The sequence below is a fragment of the Zootoca vivipara genome, chromosome 2 (assembly GCF_965207765.1).
Source record: "Zootoca vivipara chromosome 2, rZooViv2.hap1.1, whole genome shotgun sequence".
Classification (NCBI taxonomy): domain Eukaryota; kingdom Metazoa; phylum Chordata; class Lepidosauria; order Squamata; family Lacertidae; genus Zootoca; species Zootoca vivipara.
Window position 1 is genome coordinate 108528883 of NC_142584.1, and position 27421 is coordinate 108556303.

A 27421-nucleotide genomic window follows, 5' to 3' on the forward strand; every position below is an offset into this window, starting at 1 on the left:
ACTAGGAGCTTTTTGTTTTCCTTTTCCTCTTTGTTGCTTCTGGGCATGTGGAGAATGTCTGTTCCCACCCCACCCCCTGCCCTCAAGACAGGGACCAGCTTTTCAAAGGAACCTTTGCAAAGAGGGACAGGATTCTTCTGTGCCCCTGAAGGGTATCACTGTCTGAATAATGCGAATAAGAATACAGTGGTACCTCGGGTTACAGACGCTTCAGGTTACAGACTCTGCCAACCCAGAAATAGTACCTCAGGTTAAGAACTTTGCTTCAGGATGAGAACAGAAATCGTGCAACGGCGGCAGCCCCCATTAGCTGTTGGGCAAAATGCGCACCAACCGAGTGGCAACAGCGGCAGGGTCGACGAAATAAGTCATCTTCAGTATCTTTGCTTGCATTTATTTACAATCATATACACCACACTCCTCTACTCCTTTCCTCTCATTTCACAATCCATCACCACCACACCCATGAACCATTTGGGTAGCTTAAATACAGAATTCAAAATAGTCAATTACCCAATCACATTACAGTAAGCAAACTCTACCTTCAATTATTCAAATTGGCAAAAGCTCACAGGTGTGTTAACATTCAGAACAAGGTTAGAAACACACATCTCTGTGTAGCACCATTGACCACATCAGTCTTAAAGGGAAAACCTAACATTAGCTACCTGCCCGCAGACTTTCTCGCCAGAGTAGTGCATGCTCTAGTTATCTCTCGCTTGGACTACTGCAATGTGCTTCCCTGTTTAGGGAAGTTTTTTTATGTTTGATAGTTTTTTAATATTATGTTGGGAGCTGCCCATAGTGGCTGGGGAAACTCAGCCAGATAGGTGGGGTATAAATAATAAATTATTATTATTATTACATTGGTACCTCGGTTTAAGTACACAATTGGTCCCAGAAGCCTGTACTTAACCTGAAGCGTACTTAACCTGAAGCCAACTTTCCCATTGAAAGTAATGGAAAGTGGATTAATCTGTTCCAGACGGGTCCGCGGAGTACTTAAACTGAAAGTACCCAAACCGAAGCGTACTTAAATCAAGGTATGACTGTATTGGCTTATTATATCCCTTGTGTATACGTCAGTTCAGGCGTCGAACTATGGTTTTGATAAATACTTTCCAAATATCATTAAATCTGCCCATACGTGACCTTCATTGAAAAGCAATCCATTCATAGGTTGCAAGAGTTGTCTCTATGGATCAAGGAAGTTATATATTTTTTTGTTCTTCCAGTGTATCAATGTTAAGGTATCAAAGGTATAAAGTCCCTGAGTTTAGGTTGGTCATTGTGAGAGCAGGATGCTGGACTTAGGCCGGCCACTAGCAGGGTTCATACATTTCTCCTTTTTACTGCCACAGTTGGTTAAAAAGATGGAATTCTGTCTGGACCTGTGAAAGTTCTTGTTGGTATGCTGGCTGGCAATTCTGTTTTTTATTATAATAAGTGACCCGGTGGGAAATGGAGTCCTTTGGTGTGCCGTGAAGTAGACCATGGTCCTTTTAAGCAATTCTCTCTTGCTTCACAAATTTCTGTTGGGTTGGCGGTCTTATATTCTCTCTCTTCTGTTTGCCTATTTCCCCGTCTCCTAGGAAAGTGCAGCCACGGCGGGAGATTTGACGACAGCCGCCACAGGGAGCCTCGGGGTGGTATCAATAAGGACAGCTCGTCGTTCTTGTTCTCGCCTCACAATTATCTGCACAGGGAAGCCGCTGCCATGGCCCAGGAGGCCTCAGTACACTTCCTGGAGAAGCTTTGGCGGGAAATAAAGAGCAAGCCATTCATGAGGTAACGCTGCCCGTTCCGCAACCCTGTGTATACATAATGCTTCTTGCTCTGCTCATTGCTGTCTGTCTGCGATGGATGGATTTCTTTGCCGCTTCCCATTCGAATGAATCCCAAACAATAGATGACAACAACTTGTAGAACAGGCATCCCCAAACTGCAGCCCTCCAGATGTTTTGGCCTACAACTCCCATGATCCCTAGCTAACAGGACCAGTGGTCGGGGAGATGGGAATTGTAGTCCAAAACATCTGGAGAGCCGAAGTTTGGGGGTGCCTGTTATAGAACATCATGCTTAAAGCACGAGTTATAAACACAACGAACAAATCATCAATAAAACTGGGCTCCTTTGGGAGAAAAAGGCGAGGGATAAATATAATATTTATGATCTTTAAAACAATGCGAGGGAATACAGCAACTGAAAGTAAGTCAAACATTCCTGCATTCCCGCCCCCTCTCTTTCTCCTCAGTCCATTAAAATGCTCCCAAACCTTTGTCAACTCCAAGCGAATAATTAACACTGACAGCTGTACCTCATACAGTTGCATTTGAGGTAGTAGGGTTCCCTGTCTTTGTTGCCAAGGAGTAAAAATGCAGAACTGTGCAGCCAAAGATGTCTGATCAAACTGATGTTGATGGCACCTTTTTCTTTTTGGGACTGTTTTTCTTTTTGGCACTATTGAGCCCCCCCCTCCCCCAGTCTACAGGCTCACAACTTCTTTTGCCCGAGGCGGGGCTTGAACCCACAACCCCGAGACTAAGAGTCTCACGCTCTACCGACTGAGTTATTCCAAACAAAACAAATTTTGCTGGCAGCAGTGGGATTTGAACCCGTGCCCCCTGAAGAGACTGAAGCCTTCATCCAGCACCTTAGTGGCTCTGGCTCCAGGGGGAGGGGGGGGAAAACAGAGTTATCACTGATGCAGCTGAGCCCACGGGTGCCACGTTGACAATTCTATAGGGCCAACAACTAAGCCACAGCTCCTGCTGTTTTGTTTCCAGGCTACTGGATATCAGTCCAGCTACGGGCCTGAGCTTTGTTGTGGACACCACTGGAAGCATGGGCGAGGAGATCAGCGCAGCCAAGCGCCAAGCTTGGGAGATCATCACGGCGCGCCGAGGCACCCTCCAGGAGCCAGATTTCTATCTCTTAGTCCCTTTCAATGACCCTGGTGAGATGTTTGATGAGGGCCCATTTTCAGTGGGGAGGAAAGTGCTTTTTTAAAATAAATATTACATGATCGTTAAATGTGAGTAAGGGCCACTAGTAATCACATATGGCTTCCAAGTTAAAACAGTTCAACACATCATCAGAGATCTACGACCTCTCCTAGACAGTTCTCTTTCTCAAGCTCTTGGGGGAAGGCCTTTCATTGCCTACAGACAGCCACCCAATCTTAAACAACTCCTATACAAGATCTCAAAGCAGCTGTCTTATTACAAAAGAATTTCAGAAATAGACTGGAAAGAGAAGTTGCTCAATTGCAACTTATTACCAAACCTAAAACCATGAAGAGACCTGGTCTGAATAGAGACATTGGATTCTTATCTCATTATACATGATAAAGCTATTTCTAGCCATCTCATCACTTGCTTTTTCCTGTAAGACCAATTCAGTCGTTAACAGTCAACAGGTTTACCACAGCTATCAGCCAATCACCCTGCCCCAGTCAGCCGTTGAGCTTCTGTGTTTTGCATCAGCCAGCCACAGCTTCCGGACCAACCTCAAGGGCAGCCCCACGTAGACTGCATGGCAGTAATCAAGCCTGGAGCGTACCAGCTTATAGACAACAGTGATCCAGCTATCCCGGTCCAGAAATGGCTGAAGCTGGCAGAAGGCATTCCTAGCCACTGAGGTGTCGCCTGGGTCTCTAGTGACAAAGATGGATCTGGGAGCAGCCAGCTGACTGCGTACCTGCCTTTTCAGCGAATGGCGCTTAAAGGCAATTAAAAGCAGTATAATGCAAAGTAAAGTACAAAGTCTTCAAAACATAAAACTAAGGCACTTCTTGAAACTTCAATAACTGACTTCAATAAAACAGTCAGTTTATTGGCGAAAGGTCTGCCTGCATAAAAATATTTTTGTTGCTGGAGGGAGGGAGGTTCTTGGAGACTGGCTTCTCTCGACAAAGGACCTCTAGAGCCTGGGATGAGGTGACCAGAAAGCCCCCTCTTTGTCTCCTGCCAAACCCGCTTCAGATGTTGGCAGCTAGAAAGAAGGGCTTCACTCGAAGATCTTCAAGGCCTGGGCAGGCACTTTTGGGGAACATGGTCTTTCTACGTAGCTTCCTGACTTGTATGAGCTTTAGTTGGGAGAAACCTCTGGCTCTTCCAGGTATTGCTGAACTACAGCTCCCATCAGCCCCAGCAAGCACAGCCATTGGCAAGGGATTATGGGAGCTGTAGTTCAGCAACATCTGGAAGGGCCAGAGGTTCTTCGCACCAGGGTTCAGATTGAAGAATGTTCTGTTCCGTGGTGCTTAAATGTGAGTTGGCAGGTGGGAACGCTGCATAGAAAATGCCATCCAAGATCTGTTTATAGGCCCAGGTAAATGTCAGACCAGGAAGGGCTAAGTCCTCAGGAAGACAAGGCTTAAACTGTCAAAGGAAGTTGTCATGAGAAAAGGCACAGCTACTGTAGAAAATGTGTCTGCATGAATCGGCATTCATGCTGTCTCTTCTCTCTCTCTCTCTCTCTCATCCCTCCAGAGTTTGGCCCTGTCCATAAGACCAGTGACCCAGATGAGTTCTGGAAAATCCTCAACACCATTAGCCCTCTGAAAGGCGGGGACGAGCCAGAAATGTGCCTTTCTGCACTACAGGTTAGTATCCATGCGATATCCTTAAGGTCTGTGTCATTTTCTAGATCTTGGCACTGTAAAATAAATGCTGCTGATATAAATGTTCATTCCGCAATCCTCTTTGTGAACTTGCAACCTCAAATACCCGGGAAAGGAATTGTGCCACCTCGATAATGCTAAGGAGAATTGTACATCTGGACGGGCCACCTGCCTGTTTCTGGAAAGCGCCCTCTTGTGCCCGATTCCTGCAGGCAGTTTTCCTGTGGGCATCTGGTTAGCCGTTGTGAGAACAGGATGCTGGACTCGATGGGCCATTGGCCTGATCCAGCAGGCTCTTCTGATGTTCTTATATCTCTCTGTCAAAGCCTTACTGCATGTGCAGAGCTAATGTGACTGGCAGTGGCAAACGGTCAGAGACGTGATTCTTAGGAGCAGAGCCGAGCCACACCATGAGAGAAGATGAGGAGGATTTAGGGTGTCATATAAAGAGAAGGACACGCCATTTTATATATCTATAGTTTTAATCTGGCGAAGTCAACCTTCTGTGGCCGATCTGCTTCACGTGAATGTCATAACTGCGAGGAGATAGACGTTTAGGGCATTTTCCAAAGAAGAGGATTAAAAGTGGCACTTGCACATAATTAATTTGTAATGTGCAAGTGCTTGTCTTTGTCAGGGGCTGGTCTGAAGATGCAATGGCAGGGAGATCAGCTCCTAACAGAAGAGGAGGGGGAATATCCCCCCCCCAGTCCAGTGTTTCCAGAAGCAGAGACAGGCAGACACAGAAGCTGCAGTTGAGAGAGGAGCTCCCCAGCTATGAGATAGTAGCTAAGCAACCAGGAGGGAGGGAGCAGCTGGGCGATACGTCGTTCGAGAGTGTGTGTGGGGGAACCCCTCCCTCCCCCTGAACTCAGAGGTCTGAGTTCAGAAAACAAAGGAGACGCGGGGGGGGGGGTTAAGAACTTTCCATTGGCACGCTTCTTGCTGCGGAAGTGGGGAGGAGTCTGAGTAGGCAACTGATATCCTTGCGGAGGGTTGCCTGTTTGTGCTTGCAACATAATGCTGTAATAAAAGGACTACCAATCTACCATATGCTCGTTAATTCTTATCGGTGAGCTACCAGAAGGGAGAGGGGAACTCCCGTACTTGACAGCCTGGAACCTACAAAACGGAGAGCCTGTTGGAGCCAAAGCAACCAGCCGTAAGCTCTTCCAGGGTTTTTCTTTGGCTGTTATTTATCACCAAGGAGGTGAATGCTGTCCTTGGTTCAACAGATAGGAACCTCACCTGTCCTTGTCTGCTTCTCCAGCTTGCCCTCCAGAACTCGCCGTCGTACTCCGAGATCTTCGTATTTACTGATGCATCCGCTAAAGATGCACACCTGAAGAACAGCGTGGAAGCCCTCATCCAGGAACAGAAATGCAAGGTTGGCTGGCCTGTTTGCTTTTCATGATGCTCGATTTTGGAAAACACTAATAAGAGATCTGAATTTTTGTTACGGTCCTGTAAAAATCCAGGGCAAAATGGGCTGTATAATAACACAATGAAACCATCTGTCCACCCTGCCCCCAATATAAAGCTGCTTCCTCTCCCCCCCCACTTGACATCAGGTGACCTTCCTAATAACAGAAGATCCCTCCAGAACCCGGGTGAAAAGGGAAACGCTTTCCCCAGACCGATTCAACCTCTACATAAGCCTAGCTCACAGTTCCGGTGGCCAAATCATATTTACAGACAACGAGAACATCCAGCGGGTGTCGGAAATCATCGGTGAATCCAGCACATCTTCGGTAATGGGGTCGGAGAGGGGGGAATAGGAGGGAATGCTTATTTTTAAGTACAGTGGAACCTCGGTTTGCGACTGCCTCCGTTTACGTCAAACTCAGAGAGCGACCACCACAGACCCGGAAGTATTTACATCCGGGTTCCGCACATGCAGATGCGCAGAAGCGTGCCTTCGGCGAGCGACAAACTCGGGGAGCGACCGGCTCCCCGGAACGGATCGGCGTCATAAACCGAGGTACCACTGTACTCGTTTAAACATTGTAAAATAAAACCCACTGGCCTATTCATTAGGATGCATTTTTTAGTTTATAAAAATGTTTTTAATTGGTTTGCTTAAAGCAGGGGTAGGCAACCTAAGGCCCAGGGGCCGAATGCGGCCCAATTGCCTTCTCAATCCAGCCCGCAGACGTTCTGGGAATCAGAGATGCATTTTAAATAAAAGGACACATTCTACTCATGTAAAAACACTAGGCAGGCCCCACAAATAACCCAGAGATGCATTTTAAATAAAAGAACACATTAAACAGTGGTGCCTCGCTAGACGAATTTAATTCATTCCACGGGTCTTTTCTTATAACGAAAAATTCGACTAGCGAATCCCATAGGAATGCATTGCAATTTTTTTTGAAATTTTTTTGCCCATAGGAACGCATTAATTGAATTTCAATGCATTCCTATGGGAAACCGTGATTCGCTAGATGAATTTTTCGTAAAACGAATTCGTCTAGCGAGGCAACCTCCGCTCGAAAAATCCTTTCGTTAAGTGGAAATTTCGTTAAGCAGGGCATTCGTTAAGCAAGGCACCACTGTACTCATGTAAAAACTTGCTGATTCACAGACCGTCCGCGGGCCGGATTTAGAAGGCGATAGGGGGTGGGCTTCTATGGGGGGTGGGAAGAGCAGGGGAAGCCCCACTGTGCTAGCGGAAGTGCTTGTGCAGGCTTCTGCTGGTGGGGCTTGTTAGCTGAATCCTGCCCCTGATTTTGTTTGTCGTTTGAGAGAGATGACCAACGACAGGCACAGGCAAACTCGGCCCTCCAGATGTTTTGGGACTACAACTTCCATCATCCCTGACCGCTGGTCCTGTTAGCTAGGGATGATGGGAGTTGTAGTCTTAAAACATCTGGAGGGCCGCGTTTGCCTATGCCTGTCCTAACATGTGATGGCTTAAACGACATTTTCATAGTTACAGGTAGGTAGCCGTGTTGGTCTGAGTCGAAGCAAAATAAAAAAATTCCTTCAGTAGCACCTTAAAGACTTAGTTGACATTTTCATAATTACTTTTTTTTAAGCATGGAAAGACTCTGCCTTCAAGTTTCTGTGCATTAAGAAAAACACATTCTGCTTCAAACCACACGTTTCTTCATACGTTCCCCCCATCGCTTAACTCTTTCCAGGTGACCCTCTTCCGCCACCAGAAAGGGAATATCTTCAGCCCCAAGGGGTCGCAGCGGAGAAGGAGGAGAAAGGAAGCGGTGCAGCTGGAGGATCACACCTTCTGGATTGACAGCTTGGTGGACAAAGTGGTCTTGACCATCCAAGGTGGCGTTCGGGCCTTTGAGATGCGGAACCCTGCAGGTAGCGTGACCTGTGGCTTTTCAATGGCACCTGTCTGCTCTCTCAAGTGGGTTGCCTCCAGGGTGGATTTGATTTAAATCAAATCGATTTAAATCACAATTTAAATCACTAATCAGTAAGACTTGATTTAAATCATTATTATTATTATTATTATTATTATTATTATTATTATTTACAGAAAGTCTCATTCTTGCTGTGGTATAATCTTAGTATTTACAACCAGATGAAGGTTTCAGTTTTTGGAATAATAAATTTCCAGAGTAGTTTTTACAGTTATATCAAAAATTACTGGTTTGGTTATACTATTAGAAATACATAGACAGATAATTATGAAATTGTGGTGAGGTTTAATAAGTTAACTGTTTACTGTTAACTGCAGGGCAACTTTCCTGCTGCACTTTATTGGAAGGAGAAAAATAATCATTTCTTAATAACAGTTTAAACAATTTATTTAACTAAAACAATGACATTGTAGCATATGTATCCATGTTTGTTAACTGATGTGGTTAAACAATTTTTTTAAAACAATAACTACTTAGACTGAGTTTTAGCACACATGAAAAAATAAAACGAATCATTGTTTTCTTATGAATTACCTTAACCTTATAGGCAGATGGACTATAATGTAACTTAAATAGAAAACTATCTTTAGAAAGATTTTTCCTCCAAAAGCATTTTATTTTAAAAATCCAATTTAAATAAAAAAAACCCGATTTAAATTAAAAAGAAATCTGATTTTTAAATTATTATTTTAAAAATCTTTGATTTTTATCCACCCTGGTTGCCTTTGTGCTTTGGGTTCTACTTGCTTTATGTTTTAGGTGCTGTGCAGAGGGTAAGAATTCAGGGTACATTTGTGCCAAGCCACACTGCCGTTCATCCTGTGATTTCAAGTCATGGCTCCAAGACTTTCCTTAGAATCATAGAGTTGGAAGAGACCACAAGGGCCATCCAGTCCAACCCCATGCCAAGCAGGAAACACCATCAAAGCATTCCTGACAGATGGCTGTCAAGCCTCTGCTTAAAGACCTCCAAAGAAGGAGACTCCACCACACTCCTTGGCAGCAAATTCCACTGTCAAACAGCTCTTACTGTCAGGAAGTTCTTCCTAATGTTTAGGTAGAATCTTCATTCTTGTAGTTGGAATCCATTGCTCCGTGTCTGCTTCTCTGGCACAGCAGAAAACAACCTTTCTTCCTCCTCTATATGACATCCTTTTATATATTTGAACATGGCTATCATATCACCCCTTAACCTTCTCTTCTCCAGGCTAAACATACCCAGCTCCCTAAGTCGTTACTCATAAGGCATTGTTTCCAGGCCTTTGACTATTTTGGTTGCCCTCCTCTGGACACGTTCCAGCTTGTCAGTATCCTTCTTGAACTGTGGTGCCCAGAACTGGACACAGTATTCCAGGTGAGGTCTGACCAGAGCAGAATACAGTGGTACTATTACTTCCCTTGATCTAGATGCTATACTCCTATTGATGCAGCCCAGAAATGCATTGGCTTATTTAGCTGCTGCGTCACACTGTTGACTCATGTCAAGTTTGTGGTCTACCAAGACTCCTAGATCCTTTTCACATGTACTGCTCTCAAGCCAGGTGTCACGCAGCTGGGCACAGTACTCCAGGTGAGGTCTGACCAGAGCGGAATACAGTGGTACTAATATTTCCCTTGATCTAGATCAGGGATTCCCAAACTAAGGCCTGGGGGCCGGATGTGGCCCAATCGCCGTCTAAATCCAACCCGCAGACGGCCCAGGAATCAGCATGTTTTTACATGAGTAGAATGTGTCCTTTTATTTAAAATGCATCTCTGGGTTATTTGTGGGGCCTGCCTGGTCTTTTTACATGAGTAGAATGTGTCCTTTTATTTAAAATGCATCTCTGGGTTATTTGTGGGGCCTAGGAATTCGTTCATAGTTTTTTTCAAAATATAGTCCTGCCCCCCACAAGGTCTGAGGGACAGTGGACTGGCCCCCTGCTGAAAAAGTTTGCTGACCCCTGATCTAGATGCTATACTTCTTTCTTTTGTCCTGCCAGTTTCCCCAGGAAAACCCCCAAGTTTACTGCTGAATCGGAACAAACGTCAATCATGATTTCTGTGGATTGATGTTTGCCCTGATTCAGCTGTAAACGGGGGAAAGCAGCAGTGAGACAAAAACAAACAAACAAACAACCCTCTTGGACCCATGGCTTGAACTGGCAGGGACATGTGGATGGGCTTTTAGTCACAGGGGAATTCCAGGCAGGTATTTCTGGTGGGATCAGGCCTTCTCTTGGAGTGCAAGTTTATCACAGTGCCTGCACAACTTCAGTGGCATTCAGAACGCCAGCCTGAATCATCTCCCTTCCATTTAATCTTGACTTCATAGAATCATAGAGTTGGAAGAGACCACAAGGGCCATCCAGTCCAACCCCGTGCCAAGCAGGAAACACCATCAAAGCATTCCTGACAGATGGCTGTCAAGCCTCTGCTTAAAGACCTCCAAAGAAGGAGACTCCACCACACTCCTTGGTAGCAAATTCCATTGTCGAACAGCTCTTACAGTCAGGAAGTTCTTCCTAATGTTTAGGTGGAATCTTCTTTCTTGTAGCTTGAATCCATTACTCCATGTCCGCTTCTCTGGAGCAGCAGAAAACAACCTTTCTCCCTCCTCTATATGGCATCCTTTAATACGGTATATTTGAACATGGCTATCATATCACCCCTTAACCTTCTCTTATCCAGTCTAAACATGCCCAGCTCGTAATTCTTCTGGCAGAAAATCTGATAAGTTAGAAATAACCTGTTGTGAATGGGCCGTTTGCAGTTAGTGAATCGTTCAGCCTGGACACCGAGGTCCAGCGCCGAGGGCCTTCTGGCGGTTCCCTCACTGCGAGAAGCGACGTTACAGGGAACCAGGCAGAGGGCTTCTCGGTGGTAGCGCCCTGGCCCCTTCAGATGCCAAGGAAATAAACAACTATCTGACTCTTAGAAGACATTTGAAGGCAGCCCTGTTTAGGGAAGTTTTTATCGTGTTTTTATTGCGTTGGGAGCCACCCAGAGTGACTGGGGAAACCCAGCCAGATGGGTGGGGTATAAATGATGATGATGATGATGATGATGATGATGAATGGACGCGTTTGCAGTTCTAAGCTCCCACCTGGAAGCGTTTATCCAGTCCAACCAATTTTAAAGGGAATAATGTTTAACCCAGTTTATGTTCCCCTTGTAACCTTCCCTGCAGGTGTAACACAGGCTTCTTCATCAGCCCACGGCCCGTTGGCCAAGATCCGGCCCATTGGCAGCATCTACAGAGCAGTCCTTTCTCCCCCTGTCCATGCTGGTAAATGGATGCTGACACTTCAGTCGCAAGGCCACTACTCTGTGCACGTCCAAGGTGAGGAAAGCCAAACTGAGGTGCTGGAATATGTGAGGCCAGAATGCTGAGCTCCATTTTTCCTCTGCATGATTTTGCACACATCTGGATGCGCTAGGGAGTGCCAGTTCCATCGGATCTATTCTTGGCCTCAAGCAGTGGTCGTCTTTTTCAGATCCTTGAGCAAACGATTGCTCCGACACGGTGAAACTCTGTTCTCTAGAGTAAATGATTTCTAGTGAGGTCCGGAGGGTGGCAACACGAGAACGGGGCCTTCTCTGCAGTGGCTTCCTGTCTGTGTAATGTTCTCCCCAGGGAAGTTCGCCTGGCGACTTCATTATACACCTTTAGGCGCCAGGCAAAAACGTTCCTTTTTAACCAGGCCTTTGGTTGACCTGATTACCCTTTTCAAATGTGGCTCTTTTTTTGGGGGGGAGTGTTATTGGGTTATTGTTTTAATTTTTATTTTATATATTGTGCTCTTTTCTGTGAACTGCCTCCAGATAAAGGGCGGTATATAAATTCAATAAATAAATAAATAAATAATAATAATAGTGAGTTGCTTCCATGTCAGGGATCTAGTGCTGCATTGCTTTTTCCATTGTAGCATGAAAATGGAATTCAGACACAAATTCCACTGTCCCAATGACCAGGATTCTACTATAATGTTTATTTCAGGCATAGGCGAACTCCAGCCCTCCAGATGTTTGGGACTACAATTCCCATCATCCCTAGCTAACAGGACCAGTGGTCAGGGATGATGGGAATTGTAGTCCCAAACATCTGGAGGTCCGGAGTTTGCCTATACCTGGTTTATTAGGAAGTCCAGTTCCATCTAGGTCTCTTGCAACCATTTCTTTAATTCAGCGTTTCATCCCCATATCTTCTGCGTCCTTTTCCGTGAGCAGATAGTTACCGAAACAGGCCCTAACTTTGTTCCTGTTTCCTTTGGGGGCAGTGACTTTAAGCAACTGCTTGTTTTTATTTTTAAAATTGCTATTGCGAACTGCATTCATACAAAAATTAATGAGCCGTTTGTGGAATAAATGAATAAAAATGAATTTTATCCTTGCAACTTGTGAGCCCTCTCCCCAACAGGAACTGACTGATTTATGGGGCAACTCAGTAATGCAGAGTCGCCACTGAACAGGAAGCAATTTTAGGGGCGGCGGCAGCAGCAGCAGCAGCAAAAGCAAGGAGAGAGATTCTCATTTTGGGGGGACAGTAAAACCGAAACAGCACTTTGCCAGTCTGCACTGTACAAGGCTACACAGCTGCAACTGCATTTAATATTTCTGAAATGGCTACAAGTCTGAAAGAAGGGCAGGACGACAGCTTGGAGAGCACTGAATTCGGAGGTGCTGGTGATGAATATTGTTTGGAAAAATAGGGTGGCATTTCTGGGTGTAAAAGCTGCTAGTGTGAATGAAAGGGATGAAGTGTCTTACTGGACCCCAGGCTGCTTTGCTGGCAATGGGAGAGTGAATCATTGACAAAGGGGCCCCTCCAAGTTATTTATTGTGCATTCATCTTGATTTCTTGCACAAGGTTTATGTGGTTACGCATAGGTTAGGTTCTATTTAGTCTTTAGAGCTTTAAATCACTTTAATTGGTTTTAATAATCAATAGCTTCTAGCTTTGATGGCTATGTGCCGCCTCCACGGCTGAAGGCAGCAATGCTTTGAATACCAGGTGCTGGAAGTCCTGCTTGTAGGTTTCTGTCAGGCATGTGGTTGGCTACTGTGAGAACAGGATGCTGGACTAGATGAGCCACTGGCCTGATTCGCCAGGCTTTTCTTGCACTCTTAAACCTACATTTCCTGGTGTGTGTTCGAATCTCCTCCACAAAAGACTGACAGTCCGGAGGCACCCAAAATGTTGAAATGCTTGTACTTGTTTGTTTGTTTGTTTTTTAAAAAATGTGTACAGTCATACCTCGGTTTAAGTACGCCTCGGTTTGAGTGCTTTCAGTTTAAGTACTCCGTGGACCCATCTGGAATGGATTAATCCACTTTCCATTACTTTCAATGGGAAAATTCGCTTCGGGTTAAGTACGCTTCAGTTTAAGTACTCCGCGGACCGTCTGGAACGGATTAATCCACTTTCCATTACTTTCAATGGGAAAATTCGCTTCAGGTTAAGTACGCTTCAGGTTAAGTACTCCGCGGACCCATCTGGAATGGATTAATCCACTTTCCATTACTTTCAATAGGAAAGTTCGCTTCAGGTTAAGTACAGACTTCCGGAACCAATTGTGTACTTAAACCGAGGTACCACTGTACTTTATTTTATTCTTGTTCTTACTGAAATTCATTTTTAAATATAAATATATATTTTTATTAAATTTTCTTTTTTACAATTTAGAGCATTCATTTAAACAACCTTAAAATATCAATGGCTTCCTTTCTTCTCTTTCCATGGTTCATTTTGCATATCATAAATCCCTGCATATTTTACTAAACTAAAGCATTCAGTATTCTATTACACCCATCAAAACTTTTTTACGCTGTTGAATTTATCTTAATGCTGCCCACGTTTTCAAGTGTACACAATTCCCCCCCAATATATTCAATAAACGTTTCCAAATCTTCTTTAAACGTATGTTCTTCTTGTTCTCTTATTCTATAGGATCGGTCCACAAGCCGCACATATTCCATCAGTTTAAGTTGCCATTCTTCTTTAGTTGAGACCTTGCTCGTTTTCCATTTGGGGGCTAACAAAACACGGGCCACAGTAGTGGCATACATAAATAACCTTTTTTTCTTTTTTTTACACCTGAGAATTTCCCTGAAACATTTGTTGACAGGTCAGAGCACCTTTGACTTCCTGTATTACTTTGCGGTTCCAAAGGATGGACGCCACCCTGGGCTTTTTATGTTGGATGGTTCCCCTGTACAAGGTATGTTTGGGATCTTTCCCATTCAGTGACTCTTCGGTGTTTGTTTTTCCACAGCTGTGCGGTGGCGGCAGGAGCCTTGGAGAGGGACAGTGATTTTTTTTTAAAAAAAAATTAAAAAGTCCTTGTCATTATCCAGTCTTAAAAGACCATAGGAAGTGGATTGGGAATTAGACACTGAGGAGCAACAAGGGGTCTTCTTCATGGGGCAAAATTTCGCTATGGGTCTACTTCCACCCAGCTTAGAGAAAATTTAATAAAATCTGCACCAGAAGTGTGCTTTGTGCCACTAAGAGTGTCAAACATTCAGAAAGAAAAACAAGTTCACCAATGTGTTTGGAAAGAATGAACCATTAAGAGATCATTTTAAACGTATGTGGGAAAAGTGACCCAATTTAAGCAATCAGATTTTTCATGATACTCCTATAATTAGAAAGGAAGTTAAAAACAAAATGAAATTCATGCTGGAATTAGCATTACTAAATTTATTCATGGGAGAACACCAAGATATAATATGGAAACCAATTGTGGGATGTACATTGTTAGAAGATGGAGTTTTTATAGCTCAAACCTAGATATTTAAAGGATTTCACCTGTCTTTAAAAAAAAATATTGGCAAAAACCAAAACATTTGTCTTTTCATAATTTTTTTTTAGTTTTTCATCTGTGCTGTCCATAGAATTTCATTTTAATATGTTCTGCTTTTTCCTAATGTTGGTTTTTGGAAAATACTTCCCCCCCAACCCCCAAGCCTTTGTCCCTGTTAACTGTCCAATATTATTTGGCAGTCAGATACGAAACAATCCCTCCGTTGGTTCCATCCCACAGCTTGGCATCACCTGTTTCCTCAGACATTATTGCTAGCTGCCAATTTCCAGCCTAATCGTAGGCTTGGGTACTTCCAGAGGCCCCGCCTATAAGCAGGGCACACTTGGCATCTTTGGGATTGGATGAACACAAACAAAAAAAACAAGAATAGCTCTGCTGGATTTGACCAGCGGCCCATCGAGGCAGGCATCCTGTTCTCACATTGTCCAGTCAAGATGCCCCCAAGGGGAGACTATGGGGCTGGAGCGCTCATCTTGCTTTCAGGCCAAGGGAGCCGTCGTTTGTCCACAGACAGATTTCCGGCTCATATGGCTAGCATGACTAAACTGCTTCTGGCACAATAGGACACCATGACGGAAACCAGAGCGCCCAGAAACACTGTTTACCTTCCCGTCGCAGTGGTACCTATTTATCTACTTGTACTGGCGTGCTTTCGAACAAGAGCTGGGACAGAGCAACGGGAGCTCACTCTGTTGCGGGGATTTGAACCGCCAACCTTCTGATTGGCACGTCCAAGAGGCTCAGTGGTTTTAGACCACAGCGCCACCCGCGTCCCTACTCTTCCGTCCTGTACTCTCCCAGCAACTGGCGTGGTCCAATGAGCTGTTGCCTTTCATTCCAACAGGCCTGCCCACTTACCTGGTCATTATGGCGACCGGTTTGAAGCGATCCCCTGAGGCTGGCTCTGTTCAGCTGAAAGCTGTGAACTTGGAGGGGAGGGGAGGCAGCCTCGAGGAGCTGAAACTGGAAGGAGGAGCCAACCGGACAGACCTGCTTGTGGCCAAGCTGCCTCCCACCCTGATGACCGACAGCAGCTTCTCTGTAGTGCTGCGTGCTATGGATGGAGACGGCCGGAAGGTGGAGAGAGCTGCCCCTCAAGCGACCACTGTTGAGGCATCTCTGCTGGAGGTAAGGCAGGGAAATGAAGAAGAGAGCCACGCATCTCTCCAGGGAGTGACATGGAGTGGCATGGTAGCTTGGGTGCCGTGCTCTAACCTGCATCCTGCTTTGTTCCAGCTCAGCACAGACGCTCCGGTATTGCCAGGGAGACCTGTTACCGTTGCCTGGAAGGTGACGAATCCTGGTTCATCCAAACTGTATGATCTGAGGGTAAGCAGCGTTCCTGGGTTTCCGGTCAACATCTCCAGCTCCAGGTAATTCAGATGAATGAACAACCACGGAAGACAACCAGTTCCTAGCATTTTAACTCGGCGTGTTCTAGTCTTTTTATGCCCTGCCTTGCCCCGCATTCCAAAGGCAGGGCTTGTGCGCATTCCACTATTGCTGCACTGCGCAGAATGCAACTTCCTGAAAACTCAATTTCCGTTCCAAAATTTTTAAAAAAGTTTTGAGTTCCTAAGGCTGTGCACGTTCTTGGAGATCTCAGGAGCCTGGGCACATGAGAATGTTTTTAAAAGCTGGGTGGTAAGGGTTACTTTAGGCCTCTGTGCAGGTGCCCTGCCTCCTCATGTTTAGAGGGGGGGGGAAATTAGGGGTGTTGCCTCTCTGATCAGTGGGGGGGCAGTTTTGTTGCTGGTCATACCATATTGTATTGATCTTACACAGGGGTCAGCAAACTTTTTCAGCAGGGGGCCAGTCCACTGTCCCTCAGACCTTGTGGGGGGCTGGGCTATTGAAATGTACTCGGAGTCGAGAGTGAATTTCATGCTCTTTATTCAGCTCGTAGTCATCAAGGAGAAGAGGAGAATGCCCTTTTCCCAAAACCATCTGCTTATATACATTATTTACACAATGGGCTTTGCCTGATTGGCTACTTCAGGGCTACACCTGTGGGCCAATCAGTTTGAGGATTGACTTCTGCCAGCAGCCTGATTGGCTGCTCCTGCAGGCCAACCAGGTTGCGGATTCACTTCTGTCAGCCGCCTGATTGGCTGCTCCTGCAGGCCAATCAGGTTGCGGATTCACTTCCACCTGGAGTTGGATTGGGTGGCTCCTGCGGACCAATCAGACTGCTGATTCTGGATCCTATTGTTCTATGATTCAGCTCAGTACATAACACCTATATATTTTTGGGGGGGGGAAACGAATTTCCATGCCCCACAAATAACCCAGAGATGCATTTTAAATAAAAGGACACATTCTACTCATGTAAAAACACGCTGATTCCCGGACCGTCCGTGGGCCGGATTTAGAAGGCGATTGGGCCGGATCCGGTCCCTGGGCCTTAGTTTGCCTACCCCTGATCTTACCTTACAAACTACCTCGTTTTATATGAAATACGGTCTAGACATGTTTTAAACAGCTAGATAAAATACTGTAGCTTCTTGATAATGCTCAGGCCCCACCCACCCATCTCTTAAATATTAGCTTCCGCTCCCATTTTCTGCAGGCTACAATTGGACTTTAACCAAACAGCAACTGGACTCATGACCTTGAATGTACCTGATGTCGCTGATCCTGGCTCTGTGATCACCCTGACGCTGCAGGCTGGCCTCCTCCACCCATCTGGGGATCCTAGCTTTGCCCACCTACAGCTGCTTGTGATGCCTCTACCTCTGGTGAGTTTTGTTGGGGGAGAGAACTGGGGGGCAGCGTGCCCATGGGAGAATTCCTGGAGTTACTCTTTGTTTATATATTGGGATGGAGAACCTATGGTATGTGTGTCTTGTGTGCCCCCCATAGGTGCCAAGTTCCGGACTAAAAAAATCTGGGATCAGCAGCACCGCAGCACCGGAAGTCGCTTCTATGCACTTCCAGACATGCGTAGAAGCGACTTCTGATGCCGCTGTGCCCATTTCCAAAATGTCCGCAGCGCAAGAAGTCGCTTTTACGCACTTCCGGACATGTGTAGAAGCGACTTCTGATGCCGCTCTGCCCATTTCCAAAATGTCTGCAGCGCAAGAAGTCGCTTCTACGCACTTCCGGACATGCGTAGAAGCGACTTCTGGCGCTGCGGACATTTTGGAAATGGGCACAGCGGCATTGGAAGTCGCTTCTACGCATGTCCGGAAGTGTGTAGAAGTGACTTCCGGTGCCGGCAGGAGCATGGCAGGAGCTCCGTAATCCGGGGGAATACGGGGTATTTTGCCATTCGGGACACCTGCGGGAAACGGTAAGAAAATACGGGGGTTTCCCAGGGAAAATGGGGTACTTGGCAGCTATGGTGCCCCCCCGATGGTGGACTCCAAATCCCATGGCCAGTGGATGATGGGAATTGTAGTCCAACAGATATCTGCACAGGTTCCATGCACGCGGTTTGCTTCAAAACCGTCAGAAGGAATCATGTTTGTCAAAAGAAGCAAGGAAGTCGTCACGGGTCATAGCGTTACAAGTTTGGGGAGGACAGTCACTTCCAAACCTGTGATCCTGTGTATGTGATAGAATCTTTAAGAGGAAACCAATCAGACCGCTTTCTTTGTCAAATAATGGAAAGAGCTGGCCAGTTATATACTGCCATTTTTACATGTCCAAAGGGGTGCCCTGTTGCCATAGAGACAAGTGGGCAGGCCTTTCCCCACTTCCCCTGGCTGGGTGCCACACTATCCTAGGATGAAGGAAAATAGGCTTATGCTAGAAACTGGAGACACAGAAGCTGCTCTTGCTGTGTGCTTGGACCCAAAGCTCTGGCTTTGAGATCTCCCCGAGAACCGAATGAGTTAGCCAATGCGTGTAAATAAAAACATATATCCTTAAGACACCAGAGTCTCCATTGGCCTTCGCTCCAAGGAAACAAAACCCTGGTTAAAGTGCAGGAATCCCTGAAATCTCTCACCACTCAGAGATTGAGGTATGCACGATAGTTCGGATCTTTTGTGCTTATGATTCTGTGTCCCCTAAAAGCATCTTAGAGTCATAGAGTTGGAAGGGACCCTGAGGGTCATCTAGTCCAACCCCCTGCAATGCAGGGATCTCAATTGAAGCACCCATGGCAAGATGGCCATCCAACCTCTGCTTAAAAACCTCCAAGGAAGGAGAGTCCACCACCTCCCGAGGGAGTCAAAGCCAAAGGGTGCTCATCAATGGCTCCCTTCTCATCCTGGAGAGAAGTGACTAGTGGGGTGCCACAGGGTTCTATCTTGGGCCCAATCTTCTTCAACATGTTTATCAATGTCCGTTCCATTGTCCAACAGCTCTTATAACCAGAAAGCTCTTCCTGATGTTTTGTTGGAATCTCCATTCTTGTAACTTGAATCCATTGGTTTGGGTCCTACCCTCTGGAGTGGGAGAAAACAAGCTGGTGCTATGAAAGACTTGCTCAGAAATTTATTGACAGCTGCACAAATAGCTTTAGGAAGTGAAAGGGGAAAGCAGAATATAAAATGGAAGCATGGCATAAAGAGCTGTGGGATATAGTTATTGATGATAAATTAGCATGTGCCATTAAGGTAAGACAGGGAATATGCAGGAGAAATGATTTTTAAGGAGATCTGGAGGGTGTTTGTAGAATCTGTACTGTTAAAACGGAAAGGGGTCAAACCATAGAAAGAGGTGTTGAAAATTTGGGAGGTTGGATAGTTACAATGGAATGGTCTCAGTGCTGGGGAGCACATGTTTATTCTTATTTATTTATGATTATTACTTTGTCAAAAATATATTCTTTTAAAATAATAATAATTTTTAAAAAGGGGGGGGGGGAAGAAGCTGGCTCCATCTTGCATGTGGCAGCCTTTAAGATATTTGAAGATGACTATCCTATCTCCTCTAACCATACCCAGCTCCCTCAACTGTTCCTCATCAGGCTTGGTTACCAGACCCTGTATCCAAATACCTCATTTCTGGATATGCTGTAACAAGAAGCTCCTCTTCGCCCGCAGGTGCAGAACCCAGTCTCCTCCCCAGTCTGCAACGTCACTTCTGTTGGCGGGTCCTGTGGCCCACCACGGACCCCTTGCCACGACCAGCGTTGGACGGCCACCTTGCGGATCTGGGACGAAGCTGGCGTCCGCTCGGTGCAGGTGGAAGGGGGCGCCATGGTCGCCCACCACTCCGATGGGCTGGCGGAGTCTGTCGCTTACACCTCAGACTGTTGCTCGCAGCAAGCCAGGCTGGTGGTCACCAACCTGCTTGGGGAGAAGTATCTGTGCCAAGTGGCATCGGCGCCCCCTGCTCTTACTGTGAAGCCAAGAGCGCCCCCTCCTGGGGTCCTTAGGAAGCCTGTGGTGGCTGCAGGGGCTGCTGCGTCCTGGGGGTGGGTATTAATGGTGTTCATGGCAACCGGAGGGATGATGTGTGTCATGTAGGGGAAATTCCCGGCTGTAGGAAGGACCTCTCTTGACTGTAGAGACTGCCCTCTGTAGGAATATTGTGGCGTTTTAGCTTCCTGTGGAAGAGAATGAATGAGCCTGGAAGATGCTGAGCAGATGGGCAGATCCTGAATTCCGGACCCCGCAAAGCAAAAGGCAGATCCTGCACCTGACTACTGACGAGTGTATTGCACTGTGATTGATAGGTGGTAAAATGCTCTGAGCCTCAGATCCCACCCTCATTACCTGGCCTGAGCTGCTCTTGAGCTTAGCTGCATCATCGTCTCTCTGTTCTTCATATGAAGAGAACGATAGAAGCTGCCTTATAACTGAGCCAAATCTTTGGGTCATGTAGCCCAGACTGAGCTGTCTGGTAGGGGTGCCTGCTGGCTTTTCAGCCTTAACCACTTGAGATCCTTTTAATGGGCAGTGGCAGGGTTGAAACTGGGACTTGCGCATGCAGAACCCCGTGCTCGACCAGAGGGGCATGGCTGTTCCCCGGAGGGAGATGTGTGGGGCCCAAACCCACATCCCCACTGCTATGAGTTCCATGCGCAGAAGGGCGTTACTAGCCAGACTGAACAGGCCATCTTTCCCCCATCTCTCATACTTTTTTTTTTTACTATCTGTGCCCTCATACCCTTTCAATCATTTGTCTGTCTGCAGCCTCAACTGGTGTGTTGCAGTTCTTAACCCTTTCCGCTTCTGTGTACGTCTCCCCATATATTTTGACCTGGCCGCCAGAAGTGTGCAAGGCTTAACTGCTTCATTTTTTACTGCTGGAAACATATTCAGTGGTCCTCGAGTCTCCCGTTACCCCTGAAATGGCCCCAAATCAATTTATCCTCTGTGCTTCCTACAGTTGTCGTCCTCTTCATTCCTTTGCCCCAAAAGCCATCTCCATTCTTTTCACACACCCTTTCTAAATTACTTTCTTACTACGGCTGTATAAAACTTTTCACAGGCAATGCTGGTTGCCTGGACACTCTCTGTACGCTGTGTTACCTTCTGATCAGTGATCGATTTCCATTCTCTTTTTGGGTACTCAAGAGAATTCTCAGGGTTGGCCCTACCGTTAGGCAGGAGGAGGCAGCTGCCGAGAAGGTGCACGCCCCACACAGACTGCCCTGCACCCCCTAAAAGAACCCTGCTCCCCTCAGGTGTGCTGTCCCATTGCCAGAGTTGAAACGAGGTTCGACAGCCAGTCTGGCCAGATTCTGTGCATGAAATCAGGGGTTGGCAGCGGAGTGGAAACATTCTTTGCTTCAGGCAGCAAATGCCCTGGGCTGGCCTGGGGAATCTTCCTTCGCTCCTCCTTCCTCCTGTTCTTACGTGTGCCTTTCCTCCTCCTCCTATTTTCCTGCCCCTCTGCCACTTCATCACTGGGTTAGTCTGTAGCAGAAAAAAACACAGTGGAGTGTCTTCTGACCATAGCTGCCAAGACCCCGTTTCCCCCGGGAAACCCCCGTTTTTACTTACCTTTTCCCGGTGGTCCCCTGTATCACTTCGTCTCCCGTTTTTCTCCGTTATTTTCTCCTGCCGGCGGCCATTTTTTCTTTCCGATTTGCCCTTCTATGGGCACCAAAAATGGCCGCCGCCGGCTTCAAAAGTCGCATCTATGCATGTCCGGAAGTGCATAGACGCGACTTCCGGTGTCAGCGGCGACCATTTTTGGTGCCCATAGATGGGCGGACTGACACCGGAAGTTGCGTTGACACACTTCCTGCCATGCGTACAAGCGACTTTCGAAGCCGGCGGCGGCCATTTTTGGTGCCCATAGAAGGGCAAAGCGACACCGGAAGTTACGTCGACGCAACTTCCGGTGTCACACGGCTGCCGGTCCCGGATTCTGCAGTCCAGGACTTGGAAGGTAAGCTTCTGACACCTTTTAAGAAGTCCAGCCGTGATCTAGTAGCTGTTGAACTGAGACCTCCACACAGTCTCCTTTTGTGTGAGTGGCCCAACCGGCTTTCTGGAGAACCCTTTTATGGTTCCCCTTGTGAAACAGTTGGCAAGCCTTGCTAATCCATTTCCAGGTGCCTATTCCTAGATTAACCTGTGCAGGGGATTCTGGCTGGAATAGAATTGGTCCCTTCCCCTGCTCAGGTGGGCCTGCCTTGCCTCCTCCCCCCATCTTAGGCCCTGCTGTGCCCTCCCTCCCTCTCTTTCCCCGTAACCCCTGTTCCCTCAGGCTGCTGCTGGTTAGTTGCAGTGAGAACTGGATGGGCCATTCAGTCTTAATATGACTGAGCTGGGAGAGGAGGTGGTCAAACGTTTCCCTGTGTTGTTTTCCTGGTCAAACTCGATATACCCACCTCACTTTCCATACAGGAAGAAGCATTTGTGGGGGCACGGGGAGAGGGAATATATTTCAGCTGAGAAAATAAATAAATAGTGGCATTCCTGCTGAAAGCACCAGCTCTTCTGCAGCCACTGTGAAGTAAAGAAAAAGTTGCTAGGAGAATCCACCACAGGTCTTCCACCAATTTGGCTTTAAACGTGCCTTAAGACCTGCGATTCCTCTCTGCACGAAGCGTTCCTCTTCTCTAGACTTCATTTCAGTTAAACTTGAACTGTATATTTTTGCCTACTGGGTCTAAATCGTCCTCTCTATATTTTTTATGGATATTTTAGTTTTTGCCGTGTGAGATTAATGTTGCTGCCGTTTTGTATATAGATAGATATTTGTTTAATGGATAAAAAGAAGGATTTGGAAATTATAGACTTTTGTGTCAACTGAAATGTAAAATGGTGGTGTCTTGCTTTTTTTCTTTCTCCTGAACGATTTCAATAATGAAATGTGCAACAGGCATTGAGACACACACACACACCCCGGGTGTGTGTGGGAGAGAGTTTAGGATGCCGAATTAAAATAATTCAGTGCATTCAAATATGTTTTAATCATGCATACATACATTTCAGTCCTTTTCTATACAAACATTTGAATAAATAAAGTTTGGTTGGTTGTTGTTTTTTCTTTAAAAAGGGGGTGAGAGTTGGGGGATGTGAAAGGGGAATAGGGAATATAAATTATTAACAGTTTAGTACAGTAGTACAGATGCTTTTGAATTATGGTGCTGGAGGACTCTTGAGAGTCCCATGGACTGCAAGAAGATCAAACCTATCAATTCTTAAGGAAATCAGCCCTGAGTGCACCCTGGAAGGACAGATCGTGAAGCTGAGGCTCCAATACTTTGGCCACCTCATGAGAAGAGAAGAAGCCTTGGAAAAGACCTTGATGTTGGGAAAGATTGAGGGCACTAGGAGAAGGGGACGACAGAGGACAAGATGGTTGGACAGTGTTCTCGAAGCTACGAACATGAGTTTGACCAAACTGCGGGAGGCAGTGCAAGACAGGAGTGCCTGGCGTGCTATGGTCCATGGGGTCACGAAGAGTCGGACACGACTAAACGACTAAACAACAACAACAGTAGTGTTATATTGTTCAAGCCAGCAGGGGGAGCCAGTGATTTATGAAGTTTGGGTCGCTGCTAGCATCCTATGAGAAAGTGATTTACAATCAATGCTGGCTTTTAAAAATACCTGCTTATAGTGGGCAGGGCCTGGCAGCTTATGTAGAGTCAGGCACTGGAGGCCAGTGGTTCAGATCAATAGGAAAATCCTAAATACCCAGCTCTAAATGCCAGGTTTGAAAATGGGGTTGAAATCCACCCCAGGCTTATGCCCTGGTTAGAAATTACACAGAAGCTGACCCACTAAATTGTTGTCACCTGTGCCAGAAGTAAGCCCTGTCCCCAAATTTTAGTTATCATTTACCATTTCTGTTCTGTAAATCAGTGACAGAACATCAGGAAGAACTTCCTGACAGTAAGAGCTGTTCGGCAGTGGAATTTGCTACCAAGGAGTGTGGTGGAGTCTCCTTCTTTGGAGGTCTTTAAGCAGAGGCTTGACAGGCATATGTCAGGAATGCTTTGATGGTGTTTCCTGCTTGGCAGGGGGTTGGACTGGATGGCCCTTGTGGTCTCTTCCAACTCTATGATTCTATGAAATACAAAAACACTTAGGACACCTATTGATTTTTGCTGTTGGGCTTTAACAAACAGTGTCCGTCGTATTTTTTCCAAGGAAATCCCAAACCAGGCAAGCAAACAGGTGCCTTTCTCCTGACACACGACACACATGGCTTTGTTCCGAGACATTTTATCACCTTGAGACACATTTGAATAGGCTTGGGTGGAAAAAAATACCCCCGTATGTTTCAGTTTCGTGGAAGTTGTTGAGGGTAGAAAAGTACCATGTGAAACTAGCTGCGCCCAATTTTTTTGCTTTCCCTGGATTAACAAAAGGACCCAGTACTGAACATGAGGCCAGAGATGAAATGGGCACACACAGAGCTTAGTAGGGATAGCTCGGTTGGTAGAGCACGAGATCCTTAATCTCAGGGCTGTGGGTTCGAAAGATTCCTGCATTACAGGGGGGTCAGACTAGATGATCCTCATAGTCCCAATTTTATGATTCTAGAGAACTAACTGGTTCTTTGCACCCTACAAATAAGTAGATTATGCATACAGTATACCTATGGGAAGGGTCCCTGGCAAATATCTATAGGCAAATCCTATGTAGCTGGTTGCTTCATATTTCCCTCCCTGCAATACAGGAATGTAGAATACTGCCTACAGCAAGTCAGACTTATCAATTTCTAGCACAATCATGTTTACCTTGACTGGCAGTGGATATTTAGGGAGTCAGGCAGTGGATATTTAGGGAGTCAGGAACAAAGAAAGCTGCCGCAAACTGAGTTTGACCATTGGTCAGTACTGTCTACACTGACTGGCAGCAGGTCTCCAGGGTTCCTGGAACATTCCCAGCTGTACCTGGAGATGCCAGGGATTGAACTAGGGACCACCTGGATGCAAAGCAGATGCTGAAGAAGAAGAAGAGTTTGGATTTGATATCCCGCTTTATCACTACCCGAAGGAGTCTCAAAGCGGCTAACATTCTCCTTTCTCTCTGTGAGGTGAGTGGGGCTGAGAGACTTCAAAGAAGTGTGACTAGCCCAAGGTCACCCAGCAGCTGCATGTGGAGGAGCAGAGGCGCGAACCTGGTTCCCCAGATTACGAGTCTACCGCTCTTAACCACTACACCACACTGGCTCCCTAGCTGCTCCCATTACCTGCTAGCCTAACATCTTTTTAATGGGAGCCATTAGTATGTTATGGCCTTGCTATGCTCTTCCACTTTCCCATCTTTCAAACTGGAAGCAGAAGTAAAGGCTGTGTGTCACTCTGTCGCCCCCTCCCCCCCCCCGGCTTCATGGCTATGGATGTTCTGTCAACAAAGGCCACCAGAAAATAAGCTTCGTAAGAAAGCGACTTCTTCAAAAACAAAACGGGAAGAGTTAATGGAATGGTGTCGATTTAGAGGAGGAGGAATAATAATGTTTGTGTGTGATGTTGGCTTAATCTTTGGACCATGGAAAGAGGACCTTAAACGGCCACAGACGCCCTCTTCGTTTTGGTTCTCTCCACAATGGCCTACCTCACCGAAGAAGGGAAATATAACCAGACTAAGAGTGCTATACAGTGGTACCTTGGTACTCAAACAACTGGGAACCCAAACACTGCAAAGCCAGAAATAAGTGTTCCGATTTGAGAACTTTTTTTGGAAGCCGAGCATACTCCGTTTTGAGTGCTACACTTCCGATTTGAGTGTTACGCTGAGGTCTGTCTTTGCTATTTATTTTGCGTTTTTGTTTGTGCGGCTCTTTTTGTATTGTTTTTGTGGCTGTGTGGAACCCAGTCCAGCTACTGATTGATCGATTGTGTCATTGCAGCGCATTGTTTATTGCCATAGCTGCCAAGTCTCCCGTATTCCCCGGGAAACCCCTGTTTTTCCAGCCGTTTCCCACTGGCAGCCCAGATTTTAAAAAACACCGTAAATCCCCCAGATTCTTACCGGCCCGGAGAGGCTCCTTCTGCGCATGTCTGGAGTCTCTCGACATGCACAGAAGCAATTTCTGGCACTGCAGCCATTTTGGAAATGGGCAGAGCATGCGTAGAAGCAACATCCGGTGCTGCTCTGCCCAGTTCCAAAATGGCCGCAGCGCGACTTCCGGTGCCACGCCGCTGCCGATCCCAGATTTTTCAATCTGGGAGTTGGCACCTATGTTCATTGCTTTCATTTTATGGATCAGTGGCCTTGTTAGATAGTAAAATTCATGTTAAATAGCTGTTTTAGGTTTTTTTTCTTCTAAAAGTCTGGAATGGATTAATCAATTTTGCATTACTTTCTATGGGAAAGCGTGCCTTGGTTTTGGAATGGACTTCCGGAACGGATTAAGTTTGAGAACCAAGGTACCACTGTACACAATTATCAAAAGGCAAGGGTCTATGTAATTTGGCAGCCAAGGAGAGCGTTGCCTTCCTTTTGAAGGAAGATTTGGGTGGGAACATAAGAGGGACAATGTTCAGCAACTCTAGGATATGGCACATAGCAAAAGTGCCCCCAAGGAAAGGGGCATCTGATTCATTTTGGTGAGCAGGGTCTCCCGGGCAGAGCCAGCCTTACCTCTGATAGAGGGAGGCAGTTGCTGAGGGAGCACGCTGAGAGCAGGGCATGCTCTGTGCCTCCCAATTCTAGCCTGCCACCTTCAGGTGCAACAGAGGGTCCTCTGGTCACCAGCGCTGAAAGAAGATTCAGCTGCCAGTGTAGCCAACACATAACAGGGGAGGCACCATCTTATCCTTCACCTAAGACAGGAAAAAATGTATTGGAACCAGCAGACCTGAGCACAGCCATGTTGTGCCACAGAGTGTGAAATGTTGCATCTTAACACAAAGTTGTAAACTCACGCTAAGAAAACGAGGTTCTAGGCTTCGAGCTGGAGCGAAATGTGCTGATGGAGCAAAAACCGGGGCTGGGTTGGTTCTAGGCTGTGGGGTGGGGGTGGGGCCTCCCTCACCTAGTCCACCTCCTCAGTGTAGCAAGAGGCCTCATGGCACCGGGGAGAGGGGGCCCTGCCCATTTCTGAATGGCAGCCCTTGGCCAGGAAATGGCACAGAGTTCTTTCCAGCCTCGCCCTCAATGTTCCCTTCCCTCTGACAGGCCAATTGCAGTCCCACCTCCTCCTTTCCATGAATGTCAATAGCCCTTTGTTTCCAGCTTTTCATAGTAACAGCAATCCTCTGTCTCGAAATATCCCCCAAGCAAATGATGCAAACC

The 27421-nt window shown here is 46.4% G+C and overlaps 1 protein-coding gene across 6 annotated transcripts in view; it reads left to right on the top strand.

Moving 5' to 3' along the window:
- The window catches only part of VWA7 (von Willebrand factor A domain containing 7), a 40044-nt gene extending 17063 nt beyond the window's left edge, over positions 1 to 22981 (top strand). For all 6 annotated transcript variants that reach the window (XM_088662728.1, XM_060271156.2, XM_060271160.2 and 3 more), the window contains 12 exons: positions 1593 to 1788; positions 2787 to 2956; positions 4494 to 4606; positions 5895 to 6011; positions 6196 to 6375; positions 7768 to 7948; positions 11180 to 11332; positions 14118 to 14210; positions 15661 to 15944; positions 16053 to 16189; positions 17386 to 17554; positions 19811 to 22981. In XM_088662728.1, the coding sequence (XP_088518854.1) occupies positions 1593 to 1788; positions 2787 to 2956; positions 4494 to 4606; positions 5895 to 6011; positions 6196 to 6375; positions 7768 to 7948; positions 11180 to 11332; positions 14118 to 14210; positions 15661 to 15944; positions 16053 to 16189; positions 17386 to 17554; positions 19811 to 20236 (2219 nt within the window). In that variant the 3' untranslated portion in view covers positions 20237 to 22981. The remainder of the gene's footprint in view (positions 1 to 1592; positions 1789 to 2786; positions 2957 to 4493; positions 4607 to 5894; positions 6012 to 6195; positions 6376 to 7767; positions 7949 to 11179; positions 11333 to 14117; positions 14211 to 15660; positions 15945 to 16052; positions 16190 to 17385; positions 17555 to 19810) is intronic.
- Positions 22982 to 27421: the final 4440 nt, after the last annotated feature.